Consider the following 24,267-nt stretch of genomic DNA (forward strand, 5'->3'; position numbering starts at 1 on the left):
CTTTGAAAAGATTTGTGGTGTTTGTTCAGCACTACAGACACACCTCACAGGGGGATCTGCCTGACCTGGGATCAGTGGTAATGCACCTCCTTCCCCTGGTGAGGTCAGGACTCCTGTAATGACTACACTGACAAGGTTGCACTGCCACCTGAGGAACACTACAGGGCACATCTCAGTTTGCCTCCTGCTGGTGGTGATGGTAAAGCAAGGTTTAATGCGTGGAGGGATTATGTATCTTCCACCCACTGCCAAAGCATGCCACAAAGATGCATCTCACTGAATGATCAGAGAACATCTTCAGCTCAGTCTCTCCGTGACTAAACTCCTCTGCTGCGAAGTCATCACCGCTTTGCGATCTCCCCTTCTCCCTCGACATGTCTGTGTCACGTCGATTGGCAGTGTGGTGTAGTGGCGAGGAGTAGGGCTCATAACTACAAGGTCGCTGGTTCAATTCCCTGCTAGGGCACTGCCGCTGTACCTTTGGGCAAGGTACTTAACCCAGAAGAGAACGGTATGTATGGATAAAACTGTAACCTGTGTGAATCACTGTCTGCTAAATGACAGTAATGTAATGTAATCTGTCACCATCCCAGGGCTGGAGCTGGACACTAACCTGCCCTTCACAGCTAACACAGCCACAGTGACACGCAGGTTTTTCTGTAACATCACACACATAATACAGCAGCGGCTGCTCTGAAATACTAAAATCTGCCTGTTTCTTACTCCCAGCTCAGCACATCTCTGCAGACCAGACTCCTGCAGTTCTGCTATGGCAGGTGCTGTCAGATGTCACCAGCTGATTCAGCTGCTCCACTGGTCTAAAACTAACCAAAATGCTCCCATGCCACACCTCTCCTCATCCCTCTACACTGGCTGACTGTTACAGCACAGATAAAAATCAAAACTAATTCCAGCCTACATATCAGTAACAAAAACTGCACCCCCATACTTACAATCTAAAATCATATCCCCACTCCACTACACTCCCAGATCGCTCCAATCTGCTACCTCACACCCTACGCTCCCAGGCCACTCCACCCCTCTACCTCACACCCTGCGTTCCAGCCAGACCACTCCACTGCCTCACACTCTACACTCCTACTGCACTCTGCTACCTCTGGCTGCCTGGAAGTCACTTCCTGGAAGGGTTGCTCATCTCCTTCATGTCCCTGATGCTGGGTCTTTGCTGTCAGTGCAGGCATTGATTGCAAAATGAGGCATCCCCCATAAGCAGAAAATCTGGCAGGAGAAGAGCGTTCCAAATGGTCACACAAGGCCCTTTCGGTATGGGCGTAAAAGGAATGTTGGGAGAACGTTAAGGGAAGGCCTGAAAGCACTGGAGTCCAGCTGCACGGAGAGGTTTTCCAGGGTCCTAGTCTAAAGGAAGAACACTGGCTCTGAAAGCAGACCACACACACCCCACAGGAGCAGAGGCACCAGGAGCAGAGGCACCGCAACGTGCTGCTTCTTCAGCTAACAGCCAATCACACCGCCTCCTGGTAACCCTTGGTAACCGGCAGCAGTAGGAGGTAAGCAGACACAGGGCGGAGAGCGTGCAGAGGCTCACCCCCCCCCAAACAACAGTGAGCGCACAGGAGCTGCGAAACAACTGTGAATGTTGATCCAACCGTGCCGACTTCGGACACTGCTCCAAACACTGCGAACATGAAAGCTGCTCAGATCATGGCGACCTTGAACGTCCTGTGAAGGCTGCTCCGGTCACAGTGACCGCGAACATGCTGTTAATGCTGATCCAGTCACAGCAACCGTGAACACTGCACTGACCGCGGTGTCCACAGTCTATGTGATTAGAACAGCGTACACAAACAGTTTAATTACATGCTCCAGCTCATTTAATGAGCACAACAGGACAGCAAGTATGAATGTTTTCAATTTACACTGCCTTTTACACAAGGTCAAGGAACAGCATTGTGATTCAACCTATTAAATCAGCACACCCCACAATGGTCCAATCAGCACTCTGAGCAGAGGGCCACCCCCTCCCTGTCACCCCTGACCTGTTGGTCACTTCACGTAGTGACCTTTAATGACCTGCTGAATCACGCAGAAATGCAACATCAGCTCTGATTGGCTCTTTATTCCACAGGGAGCTCAGAAATCTGGGGACAGAGAACATCGTGTCCGTACGGACAAGCACAGCGTTTGCATCTTAAACAAACCCAAGACAGAACACAGGCTGCCTTGTAACAATGGTAACACGCGCTGGGTGCGGTGACACCGTCAGAGGTGTGGGAATCTACCGGGGAATCAAGTCCTGTCAATCAAGTCCTTCAGTCTGTATCCTACAGGGATCCAGGCACACAGAGACAGAGAGCATACTGTCAGTGGAGGACCAGATATCCAGCTCCAGAAATACAGAAATGCAGGAATGCAATAGTCTAGAGGTGTCACACAGTCCCGGCCCGTGGCGCAGACCCCGGGGGGGGCCCCCCCGTCCTCCCTCACAGCCCGATGTCGGGGTACAGGCGATCCGTGGTGAACAGCAGCTCAAGGATGGCTTTGGGTGTGAGCAGCCGAGTGGAGAGCACCAGTACCTGGCAGGGAGGAGACAAAAACACTCATGAGAGAGAGGCATTAACATTAATGAGGATGCGCAGTCTCTATACAGTACTTCAGTGCGTGGTACAGCCTCACCAGGTGAGAGAGTTAGAGAGAGAGAGGAAGGGACAGAAATGGAGAGAGGGAGAGAGAGAGAAAGAGGGAGAGAGAGGGAGAGATGCAATCACACCTCCTTCAGGTGGGAAGCTGCTCCTGCCATTATGAATAATTATTTGATTATGAAAGTGAGGCGTTGATGCCTGTGCATTAACACCCTCTCCCTGTGCGGTGTTACTGGCAGTGACGAAACGGCAGTGATTGCTGAGCATCGGGAGCAGCCACGCTCATTTCGGCTCTCAACATCACAACATCACAACGATGGAATACAGACCTGCTGCTCAGCGCGCAGATCACAGGTGCATTACGAGTGTAAAGGTGTGGTATGGACTGTGCTGCTCTGAGCCGATGTTCCCTCCTAACCACCATGCTACTAAATGATGCCTGGCGGTCACGTCACATTGCAGCACAAAATCCCATCCAGAACTTTCGATGCCACTGTTCCCTGATGGTAGAATGAACTTCACACTTCATCCGTTCTGCGGAGTCCCTCAAGAGTCCCTCTTCAAGAAAAATCTGAATACACAGCTCCTCCACGCACACATAAACACCGGAAACACTACCACCTAAAGCAATTTGTTATATTGTAGACTTTTTCCCATGAAGAAAAAACAACAAACAGATCTAACGGCTTTGTGCACTTGTATCTCTACCAGCTAGATTGTAATTTGTCTGGCCATACATAGGAACTTGGCCATGCAGCACTTATAATCCTGTTGACTCCTTATGTTTTTTTGCTTGTGTTGTTCTCTGCCTCACTTGAAAGTTGCTTTGGATAAAAGTGTCTGCCAAATGAATAAATGCAAATATCATATACACACACACACTCATACACATGCACTCTCAAGCACACTCACTCACTCTCACACCCACAGTAATACACACACTCACTCTCTATCTCACAGGCACACACACACACACACACACACACGCGCTGCCACACATGTTTATAGAATCCCCCGTAATTCTATCCTAGCTAATGGGAGGAACAGTTCAACCACAACACCTTCATTACTGTACCCTCTCTCTCTCCCCCTCTCCCCCCGACACCCCCACCCTCTGGTCTGCGGCTTTGATGTGGGACTCTGATTCTGACAGCTGCAGTGATGTAAGCGCAGGGCTACATTCTTATGTAACAGCAGGTAGCATTCGAGATGAACTGCACGCAGTCAGATGTACATCCTGACCCCCCCCCCCCCACCGCTACCCCTTCTCTCTTTCTCCCTCTCCCCCCCACCACCTCCCCTTCTCTCTCTCTCTCGCTTTCCCTGCCTGACCCCTCCGCCAGCATGCTGACGTCACCCATCCAGGGGTCAGGGAACAGGGGGAGGGGCAGCCTGGCCAGGTACAGGTGGGAGTGGGTGTGGTCACTCACCTGTGTACTGGGCTTGTGGGCGGAGACCACCTCTCGGACCAACCGCAGCTCAGAAGGGGTCACCCCTCCCACCAGGAAGAGCAGCAGTGGGGCGTGGTCACTGGGGTGAGGTCGACTCACCTGCAGAGACAGAGGCCAGGTAAATATGCAGCGTGTGTGGAAGTGTCCTTAACCTTTAACCCCCCCAATGCAGCAGTGTGACCACAGCTGGACGGTACCCGCCTCAGCTTACACTCGTGAGAAACAGACACCATCGCCAACCAGCATACACTGTCCGGCCCTGGAAACAGATAACAGCCTCTCTGTGTCTCCCTGGTAACCCATAACAAGGCTGTGGTTACTGGTCACCACCCTGGTCACGCTATGATTGACAACTGGATAACCTTCCTTATTCATTATACCCATCAGTGAATTCCTTTCAAGTGCTCTGCCTCTGGAATGACCTCTTAAGGGCATAGCGCTCATTATTACAGAAAGTTTATTTCTCAGAATTCTGTATTAGAAACTACTGTGAAAGCATCAATTATCATTCAAGGTCTTTTTTAATGCTTATTGCTATGTTGTGCAAATCCATCCATTTAAACCTGTCTGGCTTACCTTCAGAATTACACCCTTAGAATTAGCCTTTCTTTTTAATGTTTTATTTTAGATTTTCTAGCAATGTCTCTGTTAGGGTGAGCGGAAGTTCTATTGTGTAATTTAACTCTGTCTCTCCAGGCTCTGATACTGGTTTGGATCTGAGGCTAGCTGGTTATCTGGGATTAACAGGTAGCAGATCTTATATTTATGTGACTGTGAGAGTTCAGAGTCTCTGTATGATCTCTGGCTGATGCATTGTGCTGGAAGTCATTCTGGATAAGAATGTCTGCTAAATTAATGTAATGTAACTGTCTGCATGTGACTATACGCTGTAAGACACTGGGCTTTTTTCCTGTAAGTCAGTGTAAGTGACTTTATATAACTGTAAGTGACTGTATATGACTGTAAGTGGCTGTATATGTATACGTGATTGTATGGGGTGTCTGTCTGCTCCTGCAGACCCATGTGAAAATGCCTCTGTGCTCATACTCTGATACATCTGAAAGAGCAAAGCTTCAACATGCACAGCACAGCCATGCTTCCCCTGCAGCTGAGACACGGTGTAGAGACACACAGCACGCCCATGTGCGCTCTGCGGGGGGGCAGCCAGCGTCTGATCCATGCGTGGGGGGAGGCGGGCTGGGGCAGAAGGGTTTGGGGGAAACAGTGCAGAAACAGAATGATTTAAGAGAGGAAGAGAAGAGGGAGACAACAGCAGGGAGAGACCCTGAGAGCAGGGGAGAGAAAGAGAGAGAGAGAGAGAGAGAGAGAGAGAGAGTGGGAATGATTCACTCTGTCATCATTCACAGAGGCCAGACACACACACAAACACACAAACACACACACACACACACACACACACGTGCGCGAGCATGCACATGCACACACATGTATACGCACATGCATGGACACACACAGCGGCAGGGGAATATTGATACCCACACCTCCCAGAGTAGACCCGTTCCTTTTGCATCACCAAGCCCCCCCCCCCCCCCCCCCTTTCTCATTGGGTCCAAAAAAATTTCTCACGTGCAGGTCGTAGTGTGGGTGGTAGTGATAGTGTGGGTTGTAGCATGGGTTGTAGTGACAGTGAAGGTCATAGTGTGGGTTGAAGTGTGGGTCATTTGCACCATTTATTAGGCAGAAATAAAGGTGTCTGTAATGTGTATTGTGCTAGGTGACGTAAGAATCCAAGACACTGCACTGCCCAGGATCAGAGAGGCTGCTAGGCAGATGATGGTGATGCCATATGGAGTGTCTCAGCTCACTCTGAGACACAGCCCCACTTTCAGGGGCATGGGGCAGCAGTGTAGCATGGAGCGGCAGTGTAGCATAGTGGTTAAGGAGCAGGACCAAAAGGTTGCCGGTTCAATTCCCCGCTGGGGCACTGCTGTTGTACCCTTGGGCAAGGTACTTAGCCCCAAAGTGCCTCAGTAAATATCCAGCTGTATAAATGGATAACATTGTAACCGATGTAAGTTAGGAGCCGTAGGTAAGTAAGTAAGCCGTAGGCAGCCATCGCCATGACAACACCTGAGTGGCTCAAGCCTCCCGAGGGACTGAACTCACAACTCTCAGTGGCCAATCAGCTACCACTGGGTCGGAGGCCAGCCAATCAACTACTACAGCTCTGAGACCTGCCAATCAGCCTTTAGCTACCACGGGTTTAACAGAACCCAAGCAGCTCTGGGCTAAGAGAGCAATTTATGAGACCAGGCCTAAAGCAGCTGGACCTCACCAAGGGTCAGCTGAAGTAGCCACTCCAGCAGCAGCGCAGGGGAAATACACATGCAGCAGAGGAGAGCACAGCATGAGGTCCTGATGACAGCTAACCTTTACCTTTAAGAGGGAAGCTAGCGGAGAAAGAGAAGCCAGGTACAGCTGACACGGCCAGATTCAGGGAGACGCCCTGTCTCATTTCACAAAGGCACTCAGAATTCCCTGGGGAGGAGATTGTTGTGCACTGCAAAATCCAGCAGCAACCTCACCCACCCTGAGGATCCGCCCCCATTTCAGTCAAAACATCCCTGGAGGGATCGGTGTGTGGGCGGAGTCACAGGGCGGCGGGAGGGGATCTCAGAGCTGCTGAGGGACACATTTAGGGGTGAACCTAAGGGTGTGTTTATGAGTGGCAATAAAAAGTCACAATAAAAAAGCCCCATTGCGTGATGGGTAATGAGCCTGATGCAGAGGTAAGCAGAGTTAGAGTGAGTGAATCAGAGTGAGGAGTGCCGGGGGGGCTAGGGGGTTGGGGAGGAGTGGTTGAGATGCTGTCCTCGCTGACGGGCTCTTTGTTTCTCGGAAGACGGATCAGAGCAGGATGTGCCTTGTCGTCACACATGTGACAGAGACAGACGAGCCCTTACTGTGGTGCTTGTGTGAGTGTGTGTGTCTGTGTGTGTGAGAATGAGAAAGTATGTGTGTGTGTGCGTGTGTGTGTGTGTGTGTGTGTGAATGAGAAAGTATGTGTGTGTGTGTGTGTGTGAATGAGAAAGTGTGGGTGTGTGTGTGTGTGTGTGTGAGAGTGTGTGTGTGCATGTGTGAGAGAGAATGAGAGTGTGTATGTGTGTGTGTGTGTGTGTGTGTGTGTGCGCGCGCAGGTATGCATGTGCAGCACAGGTAAGACTCACCTTCATGAACATACTGAAGCCGGTCTTCAGCAGGTCTGTGAGGCCAGAGGACATGTGCTCGATGTCGGGGCAGTCCAGCCGGTCAGGGTGGAAGATCTCCTCCATAACCAGCTTCACAAAGGGCCTGTAGGTGGCCTGCAAAGAGAGGCCTTCAGTCAGAGGAGACAGCAAAGAACCACACACACACACACACACACACACACACACACACACACACACACACACACACACACACACACACCATTACACACCCTCACACAAACATACACACTATTACACACTCACAAACACACACAAACACACCATTACACACACAAGCACACACACACACACACTCTGTCACACACACACACACACACACACACACACACACACACACCGTTACTCACTCTCTCTCACAAACAGACACACACACACACTTTAATGTGCTGCTTTTCATAAAGGAGTTTGTCACAGAGCACAAAATACAGTGCACAGACACAGTGAAGAAGGCATTACACAGTGACAGAGTAACTGTGGAGAGCTCTGGGGTCAGTAACAATGAGATAATTTCTCTTTGCGCAACAGAGACGCTCTAACGCACCACTTCATGCTCACAAAGGGGAAGGGACTGTGTAAAAGACAAAAAACCTCAACTGTTACTGAGGACAAAAGTAGAAAATTGACCTCAGTTCCTTAATGGCAGGACAATATAACCCAAGAAGAAGGCAGCCTGTTAGATTTAGGTAGATCTGAGGAATTACACTGAGAGAAGATGCTACAGGAGCAGAGTTCAACTATAATGCAGCGAACTATTTCTTCCTGCTGCTATAGATTACAGGAGCCTTAAGCAGATACTCATAGAGGCAGCAGAAAATAATTTAAAGATTGGAGAGGTGTGTGACCCTGGATCAATGAACCTGCAGTCTGAAAGGCACAGAGGAATCTCTGAGGATGACATGAACAGCACTTCCTGTGAGCTGATGACAGGTTCCTGTTAGCAGAGGTGAGAGGTCCAGGGCTGCATCCGAATACTCAGTACGCACTAACGTCGGTTAAGAACGTACTACCCGACCGTTACTGTAGTACGTACTATTGAGTATGCGAGCGAGTAGTAAGGACACAATTCGGTCCGGATGTTTAAATGTTTACATGTTTTAAAAATCAGTCTGCTTTACTTAGCTGACTGTCAACCTGAGGTAAAACGAAAACCTAACATTACATAACCAGCTAATTGATTTGTTATCTTAACCAAGCTGTCTTCTTTCTCTTTTTCCCTGGGGAATTCTTCTTCTTCGGTTATTCGGGCTCCAGCTGACTTATGGGATAGCGTAGTGTAGTACATTCGCATACTTCAGATGTAGTAGGTCATCCGGGTACCGTTCGACTACTATTAAATGCCTACTAGGTATTCGGACACCCTTCGGATTGTGACGTACTGCTTTTTGCATACTATATAGCATGGAAGTATGAGTATTCAGATGCAGCACAGGCCACTGACACTTTGCGCTGCTGATGCTGGATGCCAGACTGTCTGGTTCCTCTCTCTGGTCTCAGGAGGAATATCTACACTGTTTATCTGAGTTTATCCTGGTGTCTCTGAGTCTACCTGAGTGTGAGGTGTATCTGTGACATGAGGGCCCCAGCTCGCCCTCCTGGAACTGCTCATATGAATAGTAACTCCATGATCTGGTCATGATTTTCAAAGCTCTTTCACTGTCACCACGGCTCCTTTCTCTGCAGCCCCGTTCTGGCACAGCTGGCTGGTATCTCAGGGTTTTTTATGGGACTTTTGGACAGAATTTCTCCCGTGTGGAAGCAAAGGCCAAGCAGTGAGTGAGTGAGAGGTAGGGAGAGAATGAGGGAAACAGACACAAAGCAGGAAGAAGAGAGAGGGAGAGAGGCATGTTCTTCTACATGGTTGCAGCACTTGAGCCATGACTCTATCTAGGAGACTGTGAAAAGAAAGATCCTGGCTTCTCTGGAGCTTCATTACAGCCCGTGTGCTGAGTCTGCTGTCCTGCCAGCCCTGCATACCTTCCCTCTGCTGTGCATTCAGAGACAGACTCTGCAAACACTCAACCCACGCTCTAATGCCTGTCACCGCCTCCTGCAGGGAGATGCAGATCATATCCCACCAGACACCTGCAGATCATACCCCAGCATGCACCTGCACATCATATCCCAGCATGAACCTTCACATCATATCCCAGCACGCAGCACCACTCTCCTTTCTGGTGTGCAGCAGCCTCAGTGAAGGAGTTGGCTGAGGGAGAGGATGTTAATTTCGGTTTCCCAGCACTCACGTTCTCACCTGAGGCTTTCTATTTCTCAGCACGCTTGTTCGCCTTGATAAGCAGGAGACACAGATCTGTGCTGACACACACAGCATCACGCCCAGAACCTCTCTGTCCTCACCCCTCCCACGCTTGTGACTCAGCCGCATGCTGCGATTCGTCAGATGCCCCGGGCCACTGCGCCCCCTGACAGACCTGCCCTTCCCAGCCTGAGACCCAAACCGACACGCTGCTCTTGCATGCACGGCTGCTCCCATGGCGACAGCAGACAGCACCCACCTAAATGGCAGCTCTCTTTACCTGACGTGATGCATGAGCTTACGAACCGCCTTGTGCCGCCCCCTTTCAGGTCGATCTGTTTACACTGGAAGTTTACTGAAGCTAAACAACAACAATGTCCCACTGGGAACTTCAGCCCACAGAGTGAAACTCCCCTGATCCCCCTGGCAGACAGAGCTCTCCCTCTCTGGTTGCCAGTGTAACTCCCTGATCCCCTGGCAGACAGAGCTCTCCCTGTACCCCCCTCTACAGTATTATGAGGGCCTGACTGTCCTCCTGCATCACTGCAACATTCTCATGTATGATTACATCATTCTTGCACACGATGACAGTGTTCTCTTTCAGTCTGAGTCTGAGTGAAAAATCCAGGACAAAATCTGCTTTACCACTTTACCTCTGTTTCCATGGAGTGCATGCGTGTTGTGGAGTACGTTATTATGGGGTAGCTAGCTGGGATCAGGATGGTCACTAAGGTTCACATTATTTAGCTGGAATTACACAGTCCTTTGAAGTGAGATGCAATTTCCTTAATCCTCGCAGTGGACTGCAGCAGGAAGCAGAGGAAGCCAAGGCTTACCGGCAGCTTTAGGGGGCCTGTACTGACATCACATGACCTGCCAGCCAGGAAAGGTCACTCAGGCTTAAGCTGCAACTCAGTCCATGAACTTCACTCTCATTCTACACTTCAGTGTGATGCGTTCTCGGGACTCACCAATCGAGACCCAGCCTACAGGCACTCAGCTCCACCCAAACCAGTAAGTGAGCTCTGCTGAAGGTGTGCCCCGAGGCACAGTGGTCTGCATTCATGCTCATTTTTACGGTCATTTCAGATAAGAGGGACAGAGGGCACTGCACGCTCCACAGGACCGCTCCGTGACCACGGTGCGACCGCTGTGCGGGTATCTCCTCAGCTGGCTGGCTCTCTGGCCCTGTTCACACCTGGCATTAACGCGTGTCTTGGGTGATCCGATCACAAGTGGACAGCTCTAAGTACAGGTGTGAACGCACCCAAGACGCATTTAGGACGCATTGAGATCAGATCGCTCAGACCACATTCGGAGGTGGTCTGTGCAGCATATGGCCACATTCTTTTAGCAGTGTGAACGCGAATGTGTCCTGGGCCACACTGAAGGACCGCCTACTCAACTGACGTCCTCTGCTTAAGGTGCTGAACAGGACACTCGTTAAGTGACCCAGGCACAGCAAGTTTCAAAGACAAACATTCGCTGATTCACAGACATAGCTACACAGCTTGAAACAAGAGTCTGCTTTTTGCAATGCAGTAACGCTGAAGAGGATGCTTGTTTCATAACTCAGGCAGTTCTTTCTTCTAATACATTATTTCATATCAAGCGCACTTCCTTTAAACGTAGAAAAGTAATATGATGAAGTATTTTCATTGCAGTGAATGACGTAAGACCGTTTGGAAACTAAATAATTTGCTTAGCCTATTTTAATCACCTATACTGGCAAGGTGCCAGAAAAATACAGTTACGTCGAAAACATTTTAATTTAGCATTTCTGCTAGATTAAAATGCAGTGTGACGGGGCAGCACTGGGCCTGGGGACACTCAAAAGCCCGCTGTCCTGGTGGGCTCTGAAGAGGCACAGATACATCCAAATGCTGTCCCCCCCCAGGGACAACCACCCCCACACCCCCACAGGCAGGGCACCCCATGTGAAAGAACAGGATGAACCGAATGAGGCATCCGGTGTGAAGGAGATGCACTATTCCACACACTCTCTAAGGGGCACACACACATACACACACACCGGCCTCTGCATCACATCCCAGCAGCAGCCCAAACTCATGGGCCTGATGACCACAGAGTTAAAGCCAATGACATCCACACACAAACGTCATCACACCACAGGGCAGCACATTGTGGTCTTTCATTCTTTGTGTGGTCATCCTGCTAAGTCTCCCTGGGTATGGTCAATTTGCGGTCAATCCTATGTGTGTGTGTGTGTGTGTGTGTGTGTGTGTGTGTGTGTGTGTGTGTGTGTGTGTGGTGTGTGTGTGTGTGTGTGTGCGTGGTGTGTGTATGTGTGTTGGGGTTCCGTTTACAGTGCAGGTTGTACAGGGTGTGGTGCACAGATCAGAGGCCTGACTGACTGATGATTTTGTGCTGTTTATGAAACACAGCTCTCACACGCCACAGAGAGAACACAGCGACCGCTGGCTGCTCCTGTTACCACCCAAGAAAGCAGGCATCAAATGACACACACACTCACTCACAGACACACACACAAACAGTCATACAAACACACACACACACACAAACACACACACCCCACCAACACACATAATACACACACACACACATTCTCTGTGTACTCTGTAACCACACAGCTTTGGGCCCCCAGCTGTGATGCCAACACCCCATCGGCAGGGAGTGTGTTAGACTTCCAGAGAGAACCATACACTCAGATAATCAGACACACTGCCCCGCTAAGGAAAGTCCCAGAATGCATTGCCAGACCACCATGCTGAAGGCCAATACTAAAGCAGATGAACACAAGGATCAAAAGAATTCGAAAGTAGAACCGCAGACATAATGTTTCAACTCTACATTCCACTATAATCCTTCTACTCGACACTCTGTCCTGAACACTGACTTCAGCTAATCAGGTCTGAGAAATCTACTGAACTGAGCTCAGTTAGCTGGGTCTCAGAAATCTATTGAACTGAGTACAGTTAACCAGGTCTGAGAAATTTTTTGAACTGAGTTCAAGTTTTTCAGGTCTGAGAAATCCATTGTGTGTGTGTGTCACAGCTAAGACTTGGACCTGCTCCAGAGTTAAAAAGGTACAGGAACATTTTAGAGACAAATGAAGAGAGTAATTCAGAACAACAATAGCCTGCAGATATAAAAAAACCCATTGCCTTCACATCTGACTCACTCTGGGACATCTGCAGGTCGAGTCAGACACATGTTTTTGCAGGAACGCTTACCCCATCACAAGGTTGTGATCCACTCAATGGAAATTTACAAAAGTCAAGGAGGTTTTTTAACTTCTCTACTGAGGGTAGAATAGAAAGCATTAAAATCAGTGCTGGGGCAGTGGACTGCCTTACTGACCTGATCTGATATCAATGATTCTGGACCGTATGGTTCTGATGATGATGATGGTTCTGGACCATGTGGTTCTGAGCTCTATAATTTTATCACCATGACAATCTGAACATTTACCAGTTCCACCACAACCTGAACACTGTAGCACGTAGCTGCTAGTGTTGTGGTTTAACCATCTACCAAAGACCACTAACACGGTGGTTGAGGCTAACGCTCAGAAGGTGAGTGGTTTAAACCTGTGGTTGAGGCTAATGCTCAGAGGGTGAGTGGTTTAGACCTGTGGTTGAAGCTAATGCTCAGAGGGTGAGTGGTTTAGACTTGCGGTCTAAGCTAATGCTCAGAGGGTGAGTGGTTTAGACCTGTGGTTGAGGCTAACGCTCAGAGGGTGAGTGGTTCAGACCTGTGGTTGAGGCTAACGCTCAGAGGGTGAGTGGTTCAGACCTGTGGTTGAGGCTAATGCTCAGAGGGTGAGTGGTTCAGACCTGTGGTTGAGGCTAATGCTCAGAGGGTGAGTGGTTCAGACCTGTGGTTGAGGCTAACACTCAGAGGGTGAGTGGTTTAGACCTGTGGTCTAAGCTAATGCTCAGAGGGTGAGTGGTTCAGACCTGTGGTCTAAGCTAATGCTCAGAGGGTGAGTGGTTCAGACCTGTGGTTGAGGCTAACACTCAGAGGGTGAGTGGTTCAGACCTGTGGTCTAAGCTAATGCTCAGAGGGTGAGTGGTTCAGACCTGTGGTTGAGGCTAACACTCAGAGGGTGAGTGGTTTAGACCTGTGGTCTAAGCTAATGCTCAGAGGGTGAGTGGTTCAAACCTGCGGTTGAGGCTAACACTCAGAGGGTGAGTGGTTCAGGCCTGTGGTTGAGGCTAACGCTCAGAGGGTGAGTGGTTCAGACCTGTGGTTGAGGCTAACACTCAGAGGGTGAGTGGTTTAGAGCTGTGGTCTAAGCTAATGCTCAGAGGGTGAGTGGTTTAGACCTGTGGTCTAAGCTAATGCTCAGAGGGTGAATGGCTTAGATGCTCAGAGACTCTTTTTTTCGCTGCAGTGACAGAGCAAGCTCTTACGTCATTGGCCGATACAGCAGACGTCTCTCTCAGCAGCTACACAATGGGGCGAATGGTGGGTTACATAAGGCTACAGACACAAGGACACCACTTAGCCTTGTGGGATACATCCATAGCTCAACAAAACACAAGTAACGCCTGTCACCCAAAACAGCAAAGGCAGGCAGAAAGCAAGGAAACTACGCACTCATCTCACTTAATTACTCACTCTCCTTAAGCAGAGTGCCTGTTCCTATCATCACCTTGAAGGTGAGAGATTGGCTTTCTGGGCTCATGTGTTTCTTCTATTTGATGTAATATACTAAAGTAATTTGGCAGCACCAGAAGACAACAGTCAAGTTACTAAAGCCACTCTGATTTAAAAAGGCAGAATGAGGGGAGACAGAGAGAGACAGAAAGAGAGAGAGAGAGAATCCTGACACTAGGACAGAGGGTCTGTACTGATCTGGGGATCCTGATAGGCTCCTTGTGTTCTCTTCCCTGAGAGAGGCTCCCCTCGCTAAGAGCTCATCGGTGAAGAGGTGAATTGTGGGGCAGGAGAGACTCATGTTCTGCTGCAGGCCTGTGCAGAGCTGTTTCTGCAAGGTGAATAGGGACCAGGGACATCAGCACATCAGCTGCACAGTGAGACACGCTGTGGAAATGAGCAGGTAACACTCTTTACTGAGTGATGTTTTACGCGCAGTTCTGTAGGCTGCACTTGCTTGATTAAAGTCAGACATCTGAAACTCCAGACTCCAGCAGTTTCTCTTCGCTGCTACACCGAGGTCCTGCCTCATTGAAAGAGTTTTGTTCGCTCTGTTAAAAGACCACGAACATCAAATAAACACCTTTTGCCTCCCTGTTTTTTAGATCGATTTCAGATGGAGGTTGTTTTAACATGCACTTTTAACATGTGAGGTAAAAGAAAAAAATGCTTTTTCAAATGATGTGGACATCAGACATCACACTTCTACCAAATCCTAACTCTAACCCACCCACACATACACTATCCCTGTACACACCCTCATCCCTGTATACATCCCACATCCCCGTACACACCCTCATCCCTGTACACACCCACATCCTTGTATACACCCACATCCCCATACACACCCACAACCCCATAGAAACCCTCATCCCTGTACACACCTACACCCCCGTACAAACCCTCATCCCCATACAAACCCTCATCCCCGTACACACCCTCATCCCCATGCACACCCACATCACCGTACACACTCACATCCCCCTTTACACCCACATCCCTGTACATACCCACAGCCCCGTACACACCCTCATCCCCATGCACACCCACATCCCCGTATACACCCACATCCCCCTTTACACCCACATCCCCATGTACACCCACATCCCCGTACACCCACATCCCCGTATACACCCACATCCCCGTGCACGCCCACATCCCCGTATACACCCTCATCCCCGTGCACGCCCACATCCCCGTATACACCCACATCCCCGTACACACCCACATCCCCCTTTACACCCACATCCCCATGCACACCCACATCCCCGTACACACCCACATCCCCGTGCACGCCCACATCCCCGTATACACCCACATCCCCGTGCACGCCCACATCCCTGTATACACCCTTATCCCCGTATACACCCACATCCCCGTGCACGCCCACATCCCTGTATACACCCTCATCCCCGTATACACCCACATCCCCATGCACACCCACATCACCGTACACAGTCACATCCCAGTACACACTCACATCCCCCTTTACACCCACATCCCCGTACACACCCACATCCCCGTACACACCCACATCCCCGTATACACCCTCATCCCCATGCACACCCACATCCCCGTGCACACCCACATCCCCGTGCACACCCACATCCCCGTATACACCCACATCCCCGTATACACCCACAGCCCTGTACACACTGAAGCCTCCCAGCTCTCCTCCCTGGTACGCGGTACCGCTGAGGAAGGACTGTGAGGATGGTTCATCCTGTAAACGCATCTGACACAGGAGCTGTGACCTTCAGCTGATGATATTTACATCAACACAACGTTACCACAACGCCAGAGCTCACCTGGGGGTGTGACCAGGATGCACTAGCGGTAGAGATGAGGTACACAGGTACAGATGCCGATCAGAGAAGCATCAGGGTAGGTACTCTTACTCACTAACCATGACCAGGCTAAAGACATGTCAGAGATACACTTGATATGTAAGAAACCCTCTGTAAAAAGCTCACAATACATCAGTGGTGTAGCAGAGACGCATGAAAATGTCAGATCAACATTAAAGAAACGTTAGAGAAACATTACAGACAGGTTAGAGATATGTCAGAACCATGTCAGAAGCATGTTAGGGATGGGACAGATGTGGGTGAGTGTTGGGCGGGTGGTGCTCACCTGCAGGCAGTGAGTGACGGGCAGGTGGTGCTCACCTGCAGGCAGTGAGTGTCGGGCAGGTCGAGCTCACCTGCAGGTGTGGGTGAGTGACGGGCAGGTCGAGCTCACCTGGTGGACACCGTCCCCGGCGCTGTAGACAGACGACAGCTGCTTCAGGTGAGTGCGGGCATGGCCCAGTCCTCTCAGGGTGTGGAACACTTGCTCCACGATCGCACGCACCTTCTCCATGGTCAGCTCCTCTGCGGTCACACACCCTGGGGGGGGGGGGGGGGGCAGTGGAAAAGAGATCAGGCCTCACAATCGACCATTAACGCTGACCGCTCAATGACCGCGAAGTGACCATGCATGAGAGACGCACAAAAGTGCTCACCATTGACCACAAATACTGACCACTCCATGACCAATCACAGCTGGAAGCTGGGAGAGAGTAGACCAATCACATAGCAAAGAAAGAAAGAATGACAGGGAACTCAAAATGCTGACCTCAAAATGATCATTGAAATAAAATCTGACCAGAAATTGAGCAGCAAAACCAAGTACCAAAGAGACTGATGCAGAAATGCCTGGTGAAGCCGATCCAGCACCTGCCCTTGGTGCAATTCAAAGTGATTATATTTATAATTACGTATGAATGCACTCCATGTGATGTGCTTGCTGAGGACACACAAATTGTTTAATAAAAAACAAGGCAATAAGTTATCAATGACTAGGGCTGCAACTAACGACTATTTTGACAGTCGAATAATCTATCGATTATCGAAACAAATAATTGACTATTTGGATCATGAATCGCAGGGAAACCGTCAGGGAAAAACTCTCTCTCTCTCTCTCTCTCTCTCTCGATTACAACTCCTGCTCCTTATCCAGTGTGCTACACTGAATGGATTTAGAGCAGGCAGTGGAATTTGGGCGCAACGATAAAACAACTGCTCTCAAGTGTGACTCGGATCCCTTCGTTTGTACCAAGGACCCGTTCAAAAGACTCGGACCGGTCGCGAACGTACATCACTAGAATGGTTACTAGGACTAATTCAGTGAGGGCAGTTGCTTGCTGGGGAGTACAAGTCTGCTTCCTTTGAAGAAAGCCATCCATGGAGATCCAACAAACCCATAACTCGTTTGAATTCATTCGAATGCAACCCACATTGGGCACGCACGCATAGACATGAGTTGTAGAAATTTTTCGCGATTTAAAAAGTATCAGTGTTCTCTAAACATGTGCACTCAGCAGCAACACTATCTCCAGCCACAAATGTCACCATGACAATGATGCAGTGTTTAAACAGAGAATTTCTAAACAGCAGACGGGCTCTGGTTTAACATTGTAAAGTCAGGGCACATTTGGAATGTGAACAGGATGGTTGTGAATAGTAGGTTATTATTTGCTACACTGTATGTTCAACTTCATTAATAATTTATTAATCAAGAGAAAATGCATTTCAAATAGAAAACGTTACAGCTCAAAACATGAAGTAACATGACTTTTAACATTAACATTGGCTATGCTAGCTAGCTAACTAACTTAACAAGACGAGTCTTCATCATTCAGAGAGCCAAATGTTGCCGTTCACAACCTTCTTGGCAGAGTTAACCCTTTTGCGCATACGGTCACACCGGTGTGATTAGCCGTTTAGCGCGTACATGCTAAAACCGGTGCGATTAGAAAACTAGATTGGAAAAATTCTAGCTTTGAGGAAACAGCGATTTAACATTAAAAAATATAGCAAATGCTAACTGAAAACTATGAGAAACTTAATAACGCTAATGAAAACATAACAACTATGTGACATAACACGCGCTACAGAGCATAAAAACAAGTTATATGCGAAAGGGTTAAGGCTTTGCTCGTGAAGGTGTTGCCATCTGTATTGTTCACTCCAGTAAAGCAATGTAGCTTAGGCTACATGTCTGAGCATTCCGAGTCAGCACGACAAACACACATGATGACGTCATCGATTAATCGACAATTAAATTCGTTGGCAACTAATTCGGTCATCGATTTTTGTCGACCACGTCAATTATTCGTTGCACCCCCACCAATAGCAGATGTCAGCCGCTGTGCTCCCACATCAGTTATGACTAAAGGGAAAACAACACGGGAATAAACCTAATGGCACATACCGAGGATAGCTGTTATTGCGAAAAAAATAGCTATTCGATATATCGCGACGGCTATATTGTGCAGCCCTAGTGTCCATCTCCTTAGCAAAAGGCAGGACACTCTCAAGACCCCTGGAGATTCCTGCAGACAGTGTGAGCTCTCACTTGGAAAGCACACTGAAAGCAGCCATGTGGCCAGTAACCTCTGCGCTAACTCAAGCTGCCCGTCTCATTTAAATCCAACAAGCAACACTAGCCCTTTAACATGTATGTGGCTAACATAAGAGACTAGCTGAAACAGCTGACTGACGGCTCTCTGCCCCTGAGACTACAGCACTTTCCTACCACCAAAAACCGGCACCCTTCCGCTTATCAGAGCCCAGCACATCAGGACAGCTTCGCCACATCTCACAGTATATGCATGGACACTGATCCCAGACCAGGTGCACTTTCGTTTAGAGGGCTTTAAAGGGCCTTCCTTGCTTACTCTGCACTTTGACGCTGACCCCAGGCCAGCAGACACTGACACGTAGGTGTGTGTTAGAGGGCCTGTCTGTACATGCACACTGATCCGAGATAAGGAGGGTCTGAAATGGTCCAACACTGCTGTGCACTCTCACACATGTCATGCTGTTTGGACAGTAATAGGTGCAGGTGTTCCAGAAACAGTCAGATAGCATCACTCTTACTCACCCTTAGACCGTTATTGCTGCACTGTAATGTTTGTGTTTTTAGCCCCAAATATAGCTCACGTTAAGCTTAGCCAGGCGGGTGTTGACCTTCCCGTGGAAAGTTCTGGAATGTAAACGTCTGCCTGTCGGGCCGAGGAACCATGAGGGACGCCTAATCCTCCTCTCCACAATGGCAGGTCATTCCATTTTCAGGTCATGGCTGGACCTTCATGTAATGTAATGTAATGTCACTCTGGACGATTGTGTAAGGCAATGTTTTCTTGCTCTGGATGTTAGAGTAATGTAATGTTGTTCTTAAACATTACTGCTAACTGCCCTGTCTATGTTATGATATGAGGTAAAACTTTTCTTGTTGTATGCATAGCATACATCTTATCAATGCCTTACATCCTGGAATTTTTCAGGCCCTCTATCAAGCCCCTCCTCTTTCTCATCATCCCCCCCCCCAGCACTAACTGCCACATCTAGGGTGAAAGGCTGGAGTTTGCCCCTTTAGTCCCTGCCCCTGAGAGAGGGGAAAAGAGGGAGAGGGAGAGGAGGGGAAGGGGGGGGGGGGTAGTGTGGAGAGTGTAGCGTGCGAAGGAGCCCTTGAGCGTCTGCCAACCCCACAGCCATGTTATGGAGGTGGTGGGGGGGGAGGTGGGTTTCGGCACTCAGTCTGAAGCTTTGATTTGACTCAAGCACAAACCGCAGAAGCGGGACCAGGTGCTGGTCTGAGAACAGCCAGGCAAAGTGGCGGAACATCTCAGAGGCACAGCATCAGCGTTACACACACTCACACACACACACGCACGCACGCACGCACGCACGCACGCACGCTCGCTCGCTCGCTCACTCACTCACACATACACATACACAAACACAAACACAAACACAAACACAAACACACACACACACTCTCACACACTCACACACTCACACACACACACACACACACACACACACACACACACACACACACACACACTCGCTCGCTCACTCGCTCACTCACACAAACACAAACACAAACAAACACACACTCTCACTCACTCACACACACTCTGCTGGGGGTTGTACTGGGGGTTGGACTGTTCCTTCTCTGTCATTATTTCTGTGGTCTGAGAGTGAATGAGTGAATGGAGACGCTCTGCCACGCTGCATACTCCAAACGTGTGATGACTACGACTGTCCCAGCCGCACAGGCTTTAAACGCGCATTCACAAAAAACTGACACTGTCACACCAGCAGTTAAACTGACACTGTCACACCAGCAGGCTCCGCTGATCCCAGCACCCCTGAGAGGGAACAGAACTCACTCCTGCAAGGAATCTCTGACAAAAAAAAAAAAAAAAGAAATTCCTCCCTCATACTCATGGCACAGGTATCTGCTTTCAGCAGAGCCAAGCAGATCTCCACCCTGAAAGAACATCAACTTAGACAGTAATTTGGGGGCAGCACGCCATCTCTGGAATGCCGACTCTTGTGCTATAAATACCTCAGCCTATTTGTAACCTGACCGAAATTCTATTTTGGCAGCCTAAGCCCTTCCACAGAGCGAGGACAGAGGGCGCGCAGAGCAGGGCCTGATGGGAAATAATCAGCACTTTATGCGAGCGCCCCAGAGCAGGAGTTAATCCTCTGCAGAATGCTGGGCCACGCCAGGGGAAGCAGGAGAGCCCACACGAAGGGTACGGAGCAGGAAAACAGCCATGCGCCCACGCTGCAGGGAATTTATGAGGAGAGGAAGAGAGCACAGATTAACGAGAGGATCAGGATTTTAGGAAAATATTCAGAGGTGTGGAGGGGGTGGGATAGCGGCCATAACACTCAGGGACACAGATATAGATCATGCATGTGGAGCTGAGTAAGGGACACCTGTAATGTAACGGATAATATAATAATGCATTATAATAATGTACTAGACTCTGGATAGATTATAGACGTAGGAAAGGATGACGGATGCGGGGATGTAGTTCTGTGTCTAAGGGAGGATAATGAATCCGGACAGATGACAGATTTGAAAAATGGATGCAGGAGGAGCTTGGCCAGCCTGACACACATACTGTGGAAGAGGAAAAAGAGCCATCAGTAATAATCACAGTCCTGATGGACAGTGTCCATTACTGCAGCTGGTTTTGGGTTTGACCAATCGGCTGTGGATGACTGTAATTGTGCACGCCCACCTGGACACGCCCTCCTGCCCTGAGAAATACAGCTGCTGTGCAAACACATTCGGATTCTGAGGGGACACTCTGTCTCATGAGTGTAGGAGCAGTGGGCGAAACATGCTTCAAATAAATATTAACTGATACAAATTTTAAAGGCCTTATCTAACCTACAGCATTCAGTCACAGTCATAAAACAGTGACCAGTAGGGGGCAGTGTGGAGCAGTGGTCAGTAGGGGGCAATATGGAGCGGTGGTCAGAGCATCAGCGCAGAGCAGGTATGATCTGGGCTGGTTTTTCAATGCGTGTTTGGAGATGAAACAGAGCGCCTGCTCGGGGGGGACTGTCTGCCGCAGGGGTCAGGGTCTGCACCCTCTTCTCTTCACTTGGAGTGCGGGAGCGGTGCCACCAGCAAGGGTCTGGAGTGCATTACATAACTTTCAGCAAAAGAAGCGGGAATGGCGACGCTCCACACCTCTCTCCTGCCTCTGTCCAGCCGCCTTCGGAAAGAGGATTATGTGCTGAAACCGGAATCTGACGAAGGCAACTCAAATTCTTCAGCTTTGGGAAACCATTAAAGCTGATTCAGTCTCTGCTGAACAGATGAGGCGTTTGTTAATTCAGAACTCTAATACCTGACCTCTGACCTGAAAAATGTTTTCCTTTTGAGCAATGAATGTGTGTAGTATGAAAGAAAGGAGAGCTGTTTGTATGCACGTGTGTGTGTGTCTGTGGGAGAGAGGGGGAGGAAAGATGGCAGCAAAAAGGAAATTTTTCAGGAAATTGTGATTTAAGAGAAATATGTGTGTGAAATTATCATTATTTAGTGTTTGTTGGTGGGGAGTTCACTGGACAGGGGTGGCTACTGGAACTGAGATTCAGGCGTTCAACTGTGGTCAGTTTGATGAGTTGGGAGTTACTGAAGACTGACGCTGTGCAGGTTGATATCAGGGTATTAATGTTAAACTGGGGTTAGTGTTGAAGATGTGAAACCCAATCAGGTTTGCTATGACTGGAGATAGATGTTCCAACAACCTACTGGCATATTTTTGGTGAGGATTTCTGTTGGGTGACGATGATTTGTAAGAGGGGAAAGGAGGGAAGCCGCACCCTTGGCGTGGGGAAAATAAGGTGTTTCACAACCATATCTATCTCCTCTAAGCTCACCCTCACCTTCCTCACTACATCTGAACCCACCTCTGCTGTGAGACAATGCACAAGTGGTTCTTCAGGCATCCCTGCACTGTACCTCAACCCCTCACAGGCAGAGCAGTTTGTTTAAAACTCACAGGGAGAGCAGCGTGTTTATAACTCACAGAGAGAGTGATGAAGTGGGGAGAAAGAGAGTGAGTCAGGAGAAAGGGAAAGAGTGATGGAGGACAGAGAGATGAAGAGAGACAGAGCTAAGGCTGGAAAAACTCTGAAAGCTGAGGACATGTCCTCCTTCTCTACCACAGATGTTCCAATCTGTGGAGGTACAGGTCAGCTGTGAATCCACCCCCCCAAATCTCCTTTCATATAAGAATATTAAAAAAAAGAGGAAAACCAGCCATTCGAACCGTCTTTGCTCACCATCATACCTCTAATCCAGAGCATTAATAATAACATATATAATTCCCTGTGTGAAGACAGCTCCTTAGAGTCAGTGTGGAATTCCACCTGTGCAGTCACATTCCAGCTCTCCTCACAGAACTTGGCTTCAGCTATCCTCCGCAGTCCCAGCCTCACTCAGGATATTAATATATGCTTTTTTTCTGTTTTCAAATGTCGTTTGCTTAAGACCTGGGACTTGCCCCCCTGCCCTTCTCTACTTTCTCTGTATCTTTTACATAGTGTGCTGACCAAACCTGCACACCTACACTCGCTCCTAATACAGCTGGGCACTTGATAATCAGGAGCACACAAACACATTACACACCCAACTAGATGCACAGTAGGAAAACGTGGATGTTCTTTGCAGAAACTTATTTTTTAATTTCTTTCCAAATATTTTTTGCTGCTATTGCTGTGGCTTTTCAAAAACTTCCAGGCTTTCTTTTTTTTTTTTTTTTTAAATAATAATTACAGTCATTTACACTGATTTAATCACAAATGACTCGGATAAGAAACTGCACAGCACACAGATGCCTTGTTCTTTTTCATTCTAAAATGCCAAACTCTCAAGCAACAAACTGTGTTTCCCTTCCACGATGATTAATTTTCACCACCTTTTTCATTTTTGTTAGCAATAGCACAATGATGGCAGGGATGTAACTCTTGTGGTAATGCACACAGAACGTACATGAATCTTAGCACACAGCTCTGAGGAACCCAGGTGACTCAGGTCTGGCAGGAGAGGAACCCACCTGATCTACAGGTGGTTTAGGTTTGCAGGAGACTCTCTGATGAAGAAGCGGCTCTTAAGTCACAGAGGATTGGGGATTGTTCTGGGGTCACTGGAGTTTACTATCAGGAAGTAGCACGGTGAAGGGAAACCTGACCCCTCCCCCTCCCTTCACCCCAGGGCAACAATTAGATCTGAAGTGTGTGGAAGAGCCATCCCATAATGCAGCCACAATCTGCACTTCACCAGCCCTCTGCTGCCATGTCAACCGGAGGGGTCAGTGCGGTTCATGAGAAGACAGTCAGCCTTCAGACTCTGCACAAAACATCGTTCACGTAACTGTGTGTGTGCATGCGAGTGTGTGTGTGACATCTTCTATACATACATATATATGTGTATATTCTTCGCAGGTGTCGCAGGCTGTGCTGGGGTTTCTGTGAAAGTGTTCAGTTGGTTCAATGTTCAAGTGTTCAGTTCTACAGGGGGGAGGTAAGACACTTTCACTGCTCAGCCCAACAGCAGGGAAAGGCATTTCCCATCAACCTCTTCAAGCAAAGCACACCTACATTTATATTTCATTTACTCATTTGGCAGAAGCTTTTATCTGAAGTGACTTACAACACAAGCAAAAATCCATATAAGGAGTCCACAGTTTTAAAGCACAGCATGACTAA

At 48.8% G+C, this 24,267-nt stretch overlaps 1 protein-coding gene across 1 annotated transcript in view; it reads right to left on the reverse strand.

Moving 5' to 3' along the window:
- Positions 1–2,097: 2,097 nt before the first annotated feature.
- Positions 2,098–24,267, reverse strand: part of scfd2 (sec1 family domain containing 2) — a 97,852-nt gene continuing 75,682 nt past the window's right edge. The window contains exons 6-9 of the mRNA XM_036554364.1: positions 16,442–16,587; positions 7,261–7,395; positions 4,052–4,171; positions 2,098–2,555 (exon numbers count right to left, since the gene is read on the reverse strand). Coding sequence (XP_036410257.1) covers positions 2,463–2,555; positions 4,052–4,171; positions 7,261–7,395; positions 16,442–16,587 — 494 coding nt within the window. The 3' untranslated portion in view covers positions 2,098–2,462. The remainder of the gene's footprint in view (positions 2,556–4,051; positions 4,172–7,260; positions 7,396–16,441; positions 16,588–24,267) is intronic.

Source organism: Megalops cyprinoides, chromosome 2 (assembly GCF_013368585.1).
Source record: "Megalops cyprinoides isolate fMegCyp1 chromosome 2, fMegCyp1.pri, whole genome shotgun sequence".
Classification (NCBI taxonomy): domain Eukaryota; kingdom Metazoa; phylum Chordata; class Actinopteri; order Elopiformes; family Megalopidae; genus Megalops; species Megalops cyprinoides.